This window comes from Caloenas nicobarica, chromosome 9, assembly GCF_036013445.1.
Source record: "Caloenas nicobarica isolate bCalNic1 chromosome 9, bCalNic1.hap1, whole genome shotgun sequence".
Lineage (NCBI taxonomy): Eukaryota > Metazoa > Chordata > Aves > Columbiformes > Columbidae > Caloenas > Caloenas nicobarica.
In genome coordinates, this window is record NC_088253.1 from 19,262,042 (window position 1) to 19,276,147 (window position 14,106).

At 43.8% G+C, this 14,106-nt stretch overlaps 1 protein-coding gene and 1 long non-coding RNA gene across 2 annotated transcripts in view; one reads left to right on the forward strand and one right to left on the reverse strand.

Annotated features, from left to right (window-relative positions):
• Window positions 1-4,654: 4,654 nt before the first annotated feature.
• CDYL2 (chromodomain Y like 2) overlaps window positions 4,655-14,106 on the forward strand; it is a 59,450-nt gene continuing 49,998 nt past the window's right edge. The window contains 3 exon segments of the mRNA XM_065640766.1: window positions 4,655-5,131; window positions 5,134-5,231; window positions 5,233-5,407. Of these exon segments, the coding sequence (XP_065496838.1) occupies window positions 4,655-5,131; window positions 5,134-5,231; window positions 5,233-5,407 (750 nt within the window).
• The window catches only part of LOC135991916 (uncharacterized), a 93,389-nt gene continuing 91,543 nt past the window's right edge, over window positions 12,261-14,106 (reverse strand). The window contains exon 5 of the long non-coding RNA XR_010606668.1: window positions 12,261-12,774. This is a non-coding gene — a long non-coding RNA (uncharacterized LOC135991916). The remainder of the gene's footprint in view (window positions 12,775-14,106) is intronic.

The window sequence follows — 14,106 nt, forward strand, 5'->3', positions numbered from 1 at the left end:
ACTGGTTCAGGGAAACACTCTTTGGCCTGGAAAGTCTCCTCTAACAAGGTAATTTCTGCACTTGCTTTTTTTTTTCTTGCAATGGTATACACTACCTCTATTTCTCCTGTGACACACCATTCCAAGCTTTAATTTTTAAGTGGGCTTTTTCTCTATCTCTGTGATGTCAGTCTGTTAAAATGACCGCAATGAGTTGATCCTCACACTTGCCTGAAGATCTGTTAAAATCACTGGATCACATGAATCATCTCACAGAATCATGGCACACATTATACTTAATATGAAGTATTTCCCATTGCAAGCAACTGACAAGTAAATACGTGTTAAGCAATGGGACTTCCCTATTTTCTAGGTCTAGATGGGTAGTGACAAGTATATACAATGGCATCGTACGGATTCCTATGTGAAGTATTAACATCTTTTTCCATCTATCTTAGTTGGTATCTGTTTATTCATGTATCCTTGGTCAAAGTTTCATTTTTCCCCTTCCCAAAATAAGGCAAAATTATATTGGCCATACTTAACAGGACAGAATAGAATCATAAAGTTGTAAGAAGGAAAGATGGTTTTCAGAACAGCTGCCATTAAAATACACTTTCAACCCTAGAAAATTTCCATTCTGTGGCATACGCTGTACACCAACAAATAAACATTACTTTGTTTTCTATATATGATTGTTTGTTTTATTATACTGTGGTATTTCAGATTCTATTTCAAACGCTTCCTCTTGATGGTAAGTAATTGCATGTTATAAGATCCAAAGAACGGTTTGGAGGAAGATATTAATTTAGCATCAGAGTCAAACAATCACAACTACTTGTTTGCTTTCAAAGACAGCATGGCACAGGGCAAAGTATATTGGGCTTTTCCCAAGTCTACTTCTTCTCACAAAATAATGTAAATCAATTATTAAAAAAAAAAGTCTTCCTATTTTCCTCTCGCATTTATCTGTTCTCTAATTTTTAGATGCTATATGTATGCTAAGGACATCCTCATCTTGTTTGGCATTTCCTATTTGACTTCATATCTTGGATAATTTTTCTGACAAGCTTCCTGGGATATTTCAGCTCTCTCTCGGCCCTAGCAGGTGAGTACACAGCAATCACAGCACCAAGCCCAAATCCACGACCCTGCCTGTCACCCACCAGCACAGCGGCGCGACAAGTGACTCTCTTCCTGCTGCACTACTCACCACTTCCTGCCAGCTCTGCCTTTATGAACTCACTAAAGCACTTTCTTTCATTTTCACCCTATGGACCTTTTCCACGTTCTGGTCATCCTCCCTTCTTTGCTTTGAGACAGACATCTTGTTATTTTGTTCCCTGCTTTCCCCTCCAGTTGCTGCTGCCAAAACATTCCCTTTCACCTCCCGTTTTTGCACAAGCCAAGGTTTTGCACAGACTTCCCCTTGCATTCACCTTTGGTCCCTGTCCTTCTCTTCTCCCTCTCACTCAAGCCTTATTTCCACCCTTTTCTGATTTCATTTTCACACCTTCCTACTCCGTATAGTAATTCCCCCAATTTCTCCGTACACCAAATTATTCTCGTCCATCATTCAGCTTCCTCTTCAAGAGATAACGTGGTCCTTTACGGCGACTTTCCGTAGCGCTTACTGCCGAAACACACTGTTGTGCACTCCTTGGGGGAGCCGTATTATTGACTGTACGGCATCCACAGTATTTGCATAGCACTGGACAGACTGACTACACAATCAATAACAAATCAATGGCACAGCTATGACAACAGTATTTTAGCTTTCTGAACTATAATAGTTTCCTTTTTAAGTTTATTCGGTCTGAAAGATAATTCCTGTAATTAATGTGGTGGGAAGCAGAGCATCCACCAAACCCAAAGAAGTCAGATGTGACGTATCGCACTTGGAATGCCTCCCGTGCTTGCATTGCTCTCTTGGGATGGGAAACAGGAGAAGGCAGCGAAACAATAAGAGTAATGAATAATCATGTATCTAGCAAAAACATTCAGTTTAGAGTTTGTAATTTGTACAAAAATCTGGATTTTGCAGCAATTTCATTTCAGAGTAAAGATATTTCCATTTAAAGGCAATTAGAATTGGAAAAATAAGTCTTTCCAGAAAATCTGTTATCAGAAACTTTTTAAAAATGGTAATAAGTTTCAATATTTCTATGTTTTCCAAAACATTCAGAGGTATACCGCATGACTACTTACAATAGAGACCTGCTGGGCAAATGAAGGTCGCTTGGATTTTTTTAAAATTTAAAACCTTGTTTTCTGCTAAATGAGAGGGAAATACACTGCAACCACAATCAACTTTTCCTGGGTTTGACAATCGCAAAGGTCCTCTTGCTGCTCCTCACTATTGACTCACACACACCACGTCCCAGGGGACTGTGGACTCTACAACAAGGAATGAGTAATCAGGAAAAAGATGTTTCCCCTCTTCAAAGTATTCACTAAAGCATTCATCCTTTCAGAACTTCCAAGGTAATACTTGTTTGGGTTCTAAGTCTTACGGCAACAATATTGACAGTGTTGATGTGATCTAAACACTGTACAATGTAAACGAAATTTTCTAAAATATAGACCAGATCATGGAGATTTCTTCCAATATGGTGCATGGTGGGTTGTTGTAATTCAAGCTGAGAGCAGAATAACAGCAAAGACCACAAAGAACAGTCTGATTATTAGACCCATCTCAAAATAAAAAGACAAATATTCTTCTACAGCTTGGGAAGGGACATTTTTTTCATTCATTCAAGACACCTTTGGAGACAGTTGATACTATGAAGAAAACCAACCCTTTCAGAGAAGGAATATTTTAGATTGCATCTGAAAAACGACTCACTGCACTTGCCTGCCATTTTGTTTACTGCTGTGGAAAGCAGCAAAGTAGTAGGTGTAATAAAACAGACTTTGAAGATAAATGTATTTAAATATCTATTTATCGATGGAATATTCTGCTCAATGAGGACCCCAAAGAGCTGATTCACTACTGTAAACAATAAATGTCACTTTACAATAAAATAATTGATTTATCAAGAAGAAACCATGGGGGTTGATTATTAAGTAATGCATTTCTTGGGAATGAAGACATTTTCAGTGCACTAATTATTAAAATTGCTAAAGGCATGGGTAGTTGACAGTATTTCTTAATCCTTCCAACATTTTACTCTTCAAACATCAAATCCCAACAATCCAAATATGGCTGGCAAATTGGAAAGCTGAGAACAACCCTCTAGTTACTTCGGCTAAGCTAAAAAAAAGTTACTTTTTATGTAAGCAGAGTGGCTTATCCTTAGGAATTCAACATTATCACACCACGCAGCAGACCACACAAACCATAAACATCTTTGAGCTCCAAACTACCATAAGACAGTTTTTATTGAACTGTAAGTCAATACTAAACTGGTTAGCTGGCAAGTTCATAATCACCAGAGGTAATATTCAGAGTTCAGGAGATGGGGTCAATCCAGAGCTGGATGTGCATGCGTTATTTCCTACTTTCATGATAAAAGGCGACAAAATGCTCAATATCCATATTTCAAACAGGAATCTTTTCAGTTGGAAGAGTCTTTGGCTTCACCACACCTGGACCATGCTGGGATTTTTGGTCATACACGAAATTTCAAAAAAAATTCAGTGCTCAATACGAGTGACGTTTATTAACCATGGCAAGACTTACTGTATTATACCAAATAACCAGCTCCAATCTGCCCCTCAGATAATAATCTGGGTAGTGCCAGGTCCCACATTAACATAGAGTGCAGAGTTACACCAAGGACTCAAACAAACAGATGAGAAATGCCAAGACAACGAAGACGAACAAAAGCCACAACCATGACAAAGCCAGACTGCGCAGCGCTCACATTGCACCCAGACTCCTGGGGAAAGACTACCAGAGGTCGGCTATGAGAACACGGCGTCTCAAAGCCGGTAACAACTACAGCAGCTGGCTCCGAAGCCAAGGTGTGAAGAACGGCTCAGAGCAATCCCTAACGGCGCTCTTTCGTATCAAGAGAGATAATATCAAGAGGACGCTCAACATTTTACCTGGAGAATCAAATCCTTCAGAGGGTGAAGCTGCAGGAACGTGACTCGATACTCAAGCAGCCTCCACAGGAGCCCAGACCTTTGCTTCACGTCATCCGTGGCTTCGCGCTAAGGGCCCTTTGTCGCACAACAGCTCCCATCTCCTCAAGACTCCATCGTGGCTGGTGGAAAGCGGGGCTTCCTCTCACGATGAGCTAGTTCGTCTTCACTCACGGCCAAGTTGGTGTGAGAAAACCTCTTCAACCTGCAGATCCCCGAGCAGGAGGCTGTCGGCTGTAATGGCGGATAAAGGCAAGCAAGAGGCGAAGATGCTGCCCGGCTTGCTTGGCGCCATCTTCACGGAGATCCGTCCCTCAGGTAGGCGGCTGCGCGAGGACACCAGCGGCCATGGGCCTTTTCCTCAGAGGAAAGGACCAGCCGGCTCTGCCGCCCCGCGTCCCACAGAGGCTTCAAAACGCCAGCCGGTGCCTCCACGTGAAGACCAGGTGGCGGGAGGTCAGTGGCTTCCATTTCCTGGAGAGGGCTGGCTAATTTGCAAAATGGCTGCAAGGGAGCGGGAGAGGCCTCTCCTTGCCCGGCGGTGGGTGGGTGCCCGTGGCGGAGAGAGGTGGCCCCAAAACCCGCCATGCTCCCCAGGCTGCTCCTCCTCGGGGGGCTCGCAGGAGGGATCCCGCCACCTCCATTTCCTCGGCGATGGCCATGGGGTGGGTGGGGCGGCCATGCGGCGCCGAGGGGGCGGGAAGGTGGCCGGCAGGGCCGCCCGAGGCCGCCGGCGGGGACCGGCCCCGCGCCCGCCTCTCCCCGCGGTGACCTTGGGCGGGCGCCGCGGCCCTCCCCGCCGCGCGGCCGCTCCTTCCCCCCCCCTGCTCCGTTTAAAAAAAAAAAAAAAAAAAAAATCTATTTATTTATTTATTTATTTTGGCCGCGGAAAGAGTTTGAAGCGCTCCCGGCCCGGGGAGGGTGTGGGGGGTGCGGGGGGGAAGAAGAGGAGGCCGCCCTCCGAGCGGCCCCGGGACTTTCCCTGCCGAAGGGCGCGGGGGGACCCGTCCCGGTCCCCGTTCCCCCCCGGGGTGGGGACGGTGGCGGCGGGCGGGGTGAGGCGGTGGGGGGGGGGGGCGCCGGCCCCGCCGCCGCGGGGGAGACGCGGCTCCCGGCGCTGTGCGCCCGAGCTGCTGCTGGTTACGCCAGCCCCGCCGCCTGCCTCTGCCTCTCCTCGCCTCTGATTCTGCGCACAGCCAGCCCCAAAGCCTGTCATTCTGCAAAACACAGTTTACTCAACAGAGAGAGCGAGTGGGGGAGCGGGAGAGGTGGAGAGAGGGAGACGGCGCGGAGGAGCCCAGTCCCGCAACCCAGCATGGCTTCAGGGGACCTTTACGAGGTAGCGGGGGCCGCGGCGCGGGAGGGCGGCGGGGGGGCGCCGGCCGGGGCGCCGCCGGGGGCAGCGGTGGCGCGTTCGGGAGCCGCTCCGCGGAGCCCTCGTAGTTGCCGAAGAGCGGAGGAAATCGCCGAGGGAAGGGCTGGGGTGGGGGGAAAAGGGCTGGCGTGTGTTTCGGCGCGGGGGGGAGGGAGGGATGGAGCGGCTGCCCTCCCTTCCCTCTGCCTCTCTCTTTCTCTTTCTCTCTCTACTTTCCATCGGGCTTGATCTTAGCAGGCCTTGCAAGAGAGAAGGAGGAAGGAGTGAAGGAGAGCGAGAGTTAGCGGTAGGATGGGGAGGCGATCGCAGTGTGATGAGCCCGGAGAGTGGAGAAAGTCCAGGTAAAGTCATAGGCGCTCTGGACGTGCTGAATGTGCAGATTAGTGCGAAAAAATGCGCCTTAGCGCTGCCGGGAGGCGCAGGGATGGAGGCGGCTCTGCGCCCGCTGTGCAAAGTGCAGGAGCCGGCGCCAGGTTGCTTCACCTCACGGCCGGGGTGCTGCGGGGGCGGCGGCCGGGCCGGGGGGGGCCGCGCTGCGCCCCCAGCACCTCGGCGGGCTGCAAAGTTTGGCGGGGGCCCCGCTCCGGCGGGCCCGGGGTGCGAGGTGGGGCGGGAGGCGGCGGCGGGCCCCCCGCAGCCCGGCGTGCGGTGCCCCCCGGGCGCAGCGGACGGCGGGGATGCACCGGGCGACGGCCGCCCGGGTTCAGATCGGGGGAGGGAGAGGAAAAGGAGCTGGCAGGCGGTCGGTGAGAGCCAGCCAGATTTTGACCTCAGGCACCCAGTTCTAATGCCCAAGCCGAGAACAAGTCTAGCCACTCTTGTGCCAGAGAAGAAGGGAGAAAGCAGAAATTAAAAATAAGAAAGACTGGACCCAGGTGTTTTACATATCCAGCTCCAGTAAGTGGAAGCAGGGTGCAAGTCTGACATCTGAAATGCCCAGCAAGGCTGGACGTCCTGCACCAGTCCATGCTCTGGAGCAGTTTCCTGGTGAAATGGCCGTTTGTGTTGTGGTTGTCTGGGGCGCACAGCGTAAGGGCGAGGACAGAAGCGATCGCCTTCCAGGTGGAACTGTGTGCCCATGATTAGGCACTGCTCAACCGTCAGGGTGTGCTTGGGTGTGGAACTGCCTCTGCGGTTCGTTGGATGTGGTTGGACTTACTCTTGGGTTGATGATCTTGATGGTCAACTGTAGGGTCTTAAGTGGAGGATCTGGCAGGTTTCATGTAGAACAGTTTTTACTTTGTCATGGTCTTTAACAAAGGTCATAGTTAAGCAATGACATAGCTCTATTAGAATTTTATTTTGCCAAGTGGGACACAGATTTCCTTTGAAGTGAACAGCACATACGGTCTCCTACATGGTGTTAAATTATTGGAAGTACATGATGATTTGAATAGTATCATTGACCTTTTCCCCTTCATTTTGTGATATCTGTCATGTTACATTGCAGTTTTAAGGATATTGCATGTCAACTGTATTGGTGTGACTCTGGCGTAGCCAGTGGGAGTTCTGTGAAGAAAAACTTTGACGCAAAAAAGTTAGTGATAAAATTTTGTATTAGTAACTTCTAGGATGTGTAGAGGATCTTCGCCTGGTCTTGTCTAAGTTTTCTTCCGATGTTTGGATTTAGTTCTGGAAAGAAATAAAACTAGTACCTCTTAGGCTGATGGTAGCCATGCTGGTTTAGCTCCTACTCATCATTAAAAAATTCTGCTTTTTTATGATCTTTGTGTTATTACAAGACGACGATGCTTGGCAGTTGGATGTGGGCTGTGCATTGAGTACTACAGCATGGCGATTGAGTGTTGCTGCTCAAGTGGTGACCTGGCATGGAGGTGTTGGTGGGAGAGCAGACATCACCCAGTTTGCAGCCCATTGGAGGCCCAGTTGCTTTGCAGGCAGTTGCGTGGATGAATGAGAGTTGTTAGTACCGTGGTTCAAAGCCTCTGAATCACTTCCTTTCTTTGTTACTCGATTTGAACTACTTTTGCTTATCCTTGTATAATATGGAAGAATTGTATCCACCAGAACAGGTAAGTGGAAGATGGCTATTCATTCCTTGTTGTGTGAGGTGTTTGGAATCTGGACCTTCTCAGCTGGTCATGGTGTAAAATCTTCATTCGCATGTCAGATACCTGGGAAGAAGTATGTGCAAGGCTTCCATGATCGATCCATCTACATTTTGCATCTCCACTGGGAAGTTCTCCGTGATGGAGGTCAGAAGAAATGTCTAGAAAGCTGAAAAGTTTGTATGTCTAGCAGGTAGCAAGTGTGTAGACAGTAGTAGCTTCATTTTAAAAACGACTCAGCTTTGCTTCCCTGCTCCTTCCTGTCCCAGAAAACCAACCACATCAAAGGGACTCATCAGAAAGCAGCTCTTACAGCCGTGATGTCCCACACCAGTTTGCATGTGAGATGAAGCACTTTGTGCCTTCAGAGCTGACACCTCCATTCTTGCTTGGATACATCATTCTTTTGTGTCCTGCTCAACAAGTAAAAACATACGGATGGCAGGATGACCACTAAACAGTTTCAGGATTTTAGCTTGAAATACATTGGGGCTATTGGTGTAAATACATAATTTGGCGCTTACGGTGACACTCCAAAGTTATACTACACTCCTGATTCCCATTTGACTCCATTAGTAATATCTGAGCCCTTCCAGGATTCTTACTGAATTTCAGCAAAAAAGATAATAATTACCTCTGCAATTGGGAGTATTTAATACTGCCTGCAAAATAATTTTTGTTAAAGCCAATCATGATCTTGGAGCCACGGTAAAGCACATTAAAAAGCACAGTGTGTATTACCTGTATTGACTTCTCATACTTTGGTGGCACTCAAGAAACTTAAGTCTAAGATTTTAAGTATTGGAAATAGAAGTGTATACTTATCCTGTCAGTTCATTTTCTACTGTTGTGTTATTTTAAAAAGCTCTTCAGCCTTTTAAACTTAAAGATAAATTCAATTAATATATTTATGTTGAAGCAAAATAAGATCACAGACAAAGTAACCTCAGTGTTTGGTTAACTAGGTACCTTTTTCTAGTTAGAAATGGCTTCTCATCACCTGAAATACTTCCTATTATATCTCTTTTAGGGCTGTAAAACAGGTACTGATTTATTGTAGAAGCAAAAGAACAGCCATTGGATATTCTGTGCTTACTGGTAGTCAGTTCTAGATTTGTGTGTTAGAACCAAGACACTTTACATCAAAAGAGAGTTACTTCCATTATATGATAGAAGATAGGAGTTAGTTCTGAAGTTTTATTTTTAAGCTTTTTTTGTGTTGTTGGTGATTTTTTTTTTCCTTTAACAGTTAGGAATGCTATGTATATTTTACTGTAATTCTCAGACTATTTAAAGTACTAGTTTGACTTTGCTTGACTTTCATGTGCTTGTGACTTCAAGCTTTTCTGAGGTGGAGAAAGAGTCATGGAAAGAGTCATTTTTTCCCCCTCTTTCTCATAAGAGGTAACCTGTTAAATATTAAAGAATTATGTGCATATTCCTTAGGAATAACAAACTGAAAATAAAGGACTTGACAAAAGGGTATTCACAGTGGCCTTCAGTAAGTCAGCCCTGGTTTGCTTTGTGACTCAAATACACTGTTGGATGCCTGGATAGGAAATCCTCGTTAATTTTGGTAACAAACAGAAAGGGTAATGTATTTTCTCTTAAATACCAAGTTTGTATATTCACGTTAATATTGTCAGTAATTTGAAGTAATATTATGTATTTTCTATGTACAATTTAGTTCTCATTATCTGAACCTTAATAGTTCTCTCACAAAGGCTCTGCTATTAAAAGTATATGAGATGGCTTTAGAGGGGGAAACAATTCAACATGAACAGTGCACCAAACTTCATTTGTCCTAGCACAGAGCATCCCATTTACTACAATAAAATTCTAGTCTCTTGATGAATATATGAATCAGTATCATAGAAATGCTCATGAAGCTGACTTTGATGCTTTTTTTAATGTAATATTTTGGGGATTTGTATATAATGAACACAATTAGACATTCAGGGGTGATAATGTTGAAATCTTAAGTCTTATTTTAACATTGTGTCAAGTTATATTACAACACTTTAGGTAAGTGATCTAAAGATTATAGCTAAATCTCTGAAAGGGACTGTCACATGCATATATTTCTGGATTACAATAATAAAATCAGTCTTTAAAACTCAGGAGTTTTTGCATTAAAGTGTTGGTCTTTGTGGAAAAGAGATGTTTAAAAAAAATGGCATCTTCTCACCAAAATGATGCAATGCCCATGGATAGGAGGTTTGTCCACCATAGCGACAAGTTTCAATTAAATCTTAGTCTGTTTATGCAGCTGTGTAAGAATGAGCTGCAGTTTATTTTAGCTTACGTGATCCACCCGAAAGATAACGTATTTCCAGATGAGTTACAACATCTCTGGTTTAGACCTGCACTCAGGTACCAGCAAAGTCAAAACTCGAAGATAACAATGGCCCCGTTTGGCCTGCTGGGTCTTTGACATGTGGAGACACGCAAATCGCAGAGAACATGGCTGAGCTGTTGGGTGCGAGGCTTGGTCTGCAGAGGCAGAGTTTCAGAAATAATCTTTGCTTTACAAAGTGAGGAAATGCAAGTTTTTGAGCATTGTGGCTTTCCATCTTTCGCATCTCTTGCAATGGAGTCACTTTTTAGGAGAGACGCATACTTCAACCTGCTTATTGAACCGGAAAGCTGAAATCTATTTTTGAAGTATTTCACACGTATCTTCTAAGACAGAGGTGACTTACAAGAAGATGGTGTATTTAAGTAAACGTTATTATTTCTCAACTTAAATCAACCCCTTTATTGATATAACAGTTCTGTGTTGAAGGAACAAGACTCATTTCACAACCAGAAAACAGGGACTTGAGGCAGAATATAGAACTGAGTTTAGCACCTGCTCCTGTAGAATGCTGAGCTGCGGGTGCAGTGCTGGCTTCAGAACACAGGCTTGTTCCCCCAGCTGAGCACTGCTCACCTGTTAAGTAACACCTTACTTTTTTTAGTAGAAAAGCTTTACTAACACCTATTTTGAAAAATCAGCTATTTCTCTATACGTCGTCATTGATCTACTATCAAAATCGGTTTTTAGAAGACATCTGTCCTCAAAGAAATGTAACCTGTGAGGTATCTTACCCTCGGTAGCAATCTAGAAATCTTGCTGCCCAATGAAAGTTTTCAGGACTCTGTTCCAAACTGGGTGTGATTTGCGGCGCAGACGGAATTCTTTGATCCTGCACTGGGCAATCATCTGGACAATAGATTAAACTGAGCTATAAAGCATATAACAAAGAGTTAACCTGAGGTCTTGAAGTTCTCTAAATTAAAGATACTGAGTGAGTTTCAAAACTGTAACTGAGTAACTCTGGCAATATTCATTATCTTACTAAGAAATTCCAGCATCCAGCCTCATGTGGAACATTACAATGCACATAATGACTGTGTTGTTTACCTACAACGTCACTCGTCACCACCACTCCAGCTTCCTCATTACATTGTAAACTGCTTGGCATATTTTGGGATACTGAAAACCAATGGATTTCTTATGCATGTTGCCCTTTTGTTACAATCTTGATGAAGTGTTTTATCCAGATAAAGTGTAATTTATCTCAAGATACACATATACTCCTGCCTGGAAGGGCTACTGAAAATATACTCTGTATCGCTCTCTAAAGCCTGAACACATGAGTGAAGATTTTCCCACCACCAGAAACACGGAACCGAATGTGCTTCCCTTCCTTACCCAGGTTCAGTGTTCCTACCTACCTGAAGATTAAAATGACATCATTTTTTGTAACGCTTTCTGAATGACAAATACAGTGCTCTCCTTTGGGTTGGTCTTTGATTCAAAAATTAAAATCCAGCAATAAACTCATTGTTTAGTAATTGTTTCTGAAAGTTAAAATATTTAGAGAGAGGCAGTTCAAATAATGGCAAGATTTAAATGTGTTGTAATATTGAAAGAAATTGGCTGATTATTTTTTTTAAATCAATGGAGTAATTGTGATGGCCAGCTATGCTGTAAATAGCATTTCTTTGTCCATTCATTTGACTTTTAGCAGTATTGCAGTTTCTTGGCTATGTACATTTTCATCAGTGCAATCCCATTTTGTTGTTCCCCCCTACCCATAGATTTTTCAGACAATTTCTGGTACCGGGGAAAAAAAAAAGTAGTTAGCTTTTCCTTGTGTTTAAATTATTAGAACAATATAATGTATCAGACAATTTAAAGTGAAATATTTGCAACGTGGGGTAACCAGTACTGGGATGTGTGAATGCCGACTTGATTTGCATTCCTGTAAATAAGAATATTCTGTCTTTGACAAAAGGAAAATCATCCTTGTGGCCTGTTGAATAACAATGTCGCATTCCTTGTTTATTATCAAAACTTTAGACTGGTAACATTGCCAAGCTGATGGGAAATGCACTTTGATCTGTTTCCTTCTATTAACACAGAGAAAACGTAGATTCCAATACTATTTCAATACTATCTCATCAGTTATAATATAAAATACTGTTGCAAATCTATCAGGTCTCTAAAAACTTTCACAATAAGTTAATATGATTGACCTATATAGGAAAAAATGATTCTTCTTGTGGCTTACCAGAGAAGGGGAAATAGCTTGACTCTTGTCGAACTGTGAAGAGTAGCAGCATGATCAGTAGACTACAACTGAACACTAAAACAAAACTTGCGTTGAAAACATCTGCCAGAAAGACACTTGTATTTGAAAATTGCAGTTGCTCCATTTGGGCTTTGCTGGATTTCTTACTGACCACCCACAAAACTCGCAGCCCATTCCTCCAGAGGGGCAAACCAGAACAATGAGGAGATTTTCTTCCATAAGGCACTTCGCTGCATTTATTGAGATTTTGTGGGGTTTATTTGAAATAATCTTATAATAATGTAATCATGTACATGTGCTCAGCAGCCAGTGGATTAGGAAGGGATACAGGGGACTACACACAACAAAGTCTGAGCTCCATTGCAGGCAAGTTAGTAGCACCTATAAAAAGAATCAGCAGATGTATGTGAACATGTCTTGGTTTGGAGAAGAGTTAACATAAGTTTTTAGAGGCAAGTCACATCTCATCTCACAGAACTTTTAGTCAATACGTGGATAAGAATGGCTCTGGCTGATGTAAATGGATTTTCAAAAAACCTGCTGGTAAGATCCCCCAGGAGCAGCTGCTGGTGAAACAACCCTGTGGTCCAGAAGGGTCGGTCATCGCTTCGACTCCCTGGTCCACAGAGAGGAAGCAACGAAGGGTCGTTATGGCAGAGTGTCCAAACATCAGTACTGGGACCTGCGTTGGACAACAGAATCATCAATTATTTGAAAAGAATCACATTTACTGCTGATAACTTATAGATTATTCTTAGCATTGTCAAGAGAAAGGTTGACAGTGAAGAGCTGGATGAGAGCAGCTGAAATACAGTGTTTATAAATGCAAGCTAATGATCAAAAGAAAGATAATCCTGACTATACATGCATAACAATGAGCCCTGAGGAAGCCGTTACTGTTCAGGAGTGATCTCGGAATCATTGTGGAAACTTTCTGGGTGTGTCTACATGAGTATTTTAATTTGGATCAGGTGCGTGCTTTTGAAGTGAATCTCCCTGTGATCCCCAGTTACCACACCTCGGTTTGCATCACCAAACTGTCGTGGAGAGCAGTGACCGCCCTCCCTTCGGGTGCAACCAAACCAGAAAACGTGTTCCGGCTCCTACTGGGTGTCCGGTCCATGGGACCAGACTGCTGCTAATCAGAGGTAAACCTCAGGCAAAGAGAATTTGGGGTGTTATTAAACAAGCAATTGAGGATGATGGGGAACAGCACTGTGCTTCCACATCTGCAGCACCGCACTTGCTTCAAGAACGCAGAACTGGGAATGATGCAGAGAAGGGCGAACAGGGTGTTGCACAGCGTGTCAGGGAAGACACCTAATGACAACTGGAAGTGATCGAGGAAGATATGAATGGTATGGAAAAGACAAATGAGGGATGATGAGTTAATTCAGCGATGAATGTTACTTCTCATTGCACAAGAAAAGGCACGCAGCTAACGAAATCATTAGGCATATGAGTGAGACAAAGGAAGCACTTCTTCACAGGATTGAAATCTTGGAACTCATTGCCATGGGATGTTGTGGAAGTCAGAACTGAAAATGGTTTCAAAGAATGGTAAAACAGCTTCTTGGAGGATAGGTCCCTTCATACCTTTCGGCACAAAAAAATCTTTAAACTGCTAATGGCCAGAAGTTAGGAGGGTAGAGCAAGGGCGGCACTTACTCTACAGATGCTGTTTCGTAAGCATCCAGTACTTATTTCTATTGGAATACATAACATGTTGAACTAAATGGACCTTTAGTCTGACCTCATATGGCAGTTCTTAGTTTTGTACCTACTACAGTCATTAAACAAACATAGGTATTGACTAAGATGTTGATACGGTCTGCAGAGATCACAAACATACTTGCCTTACAAGTTGTATTCTGGTATTCTAATTGCTAATCATTGTCAATTAGCATCCTTGCAAACGCAGGGACAAATCAGAATAGTGGGTTCAGGTTCCAACAGAAAATTCAGTTTGTGCTTTAGAGACCTCACAGTCTAGACTTCCAACAAGATGCAACAG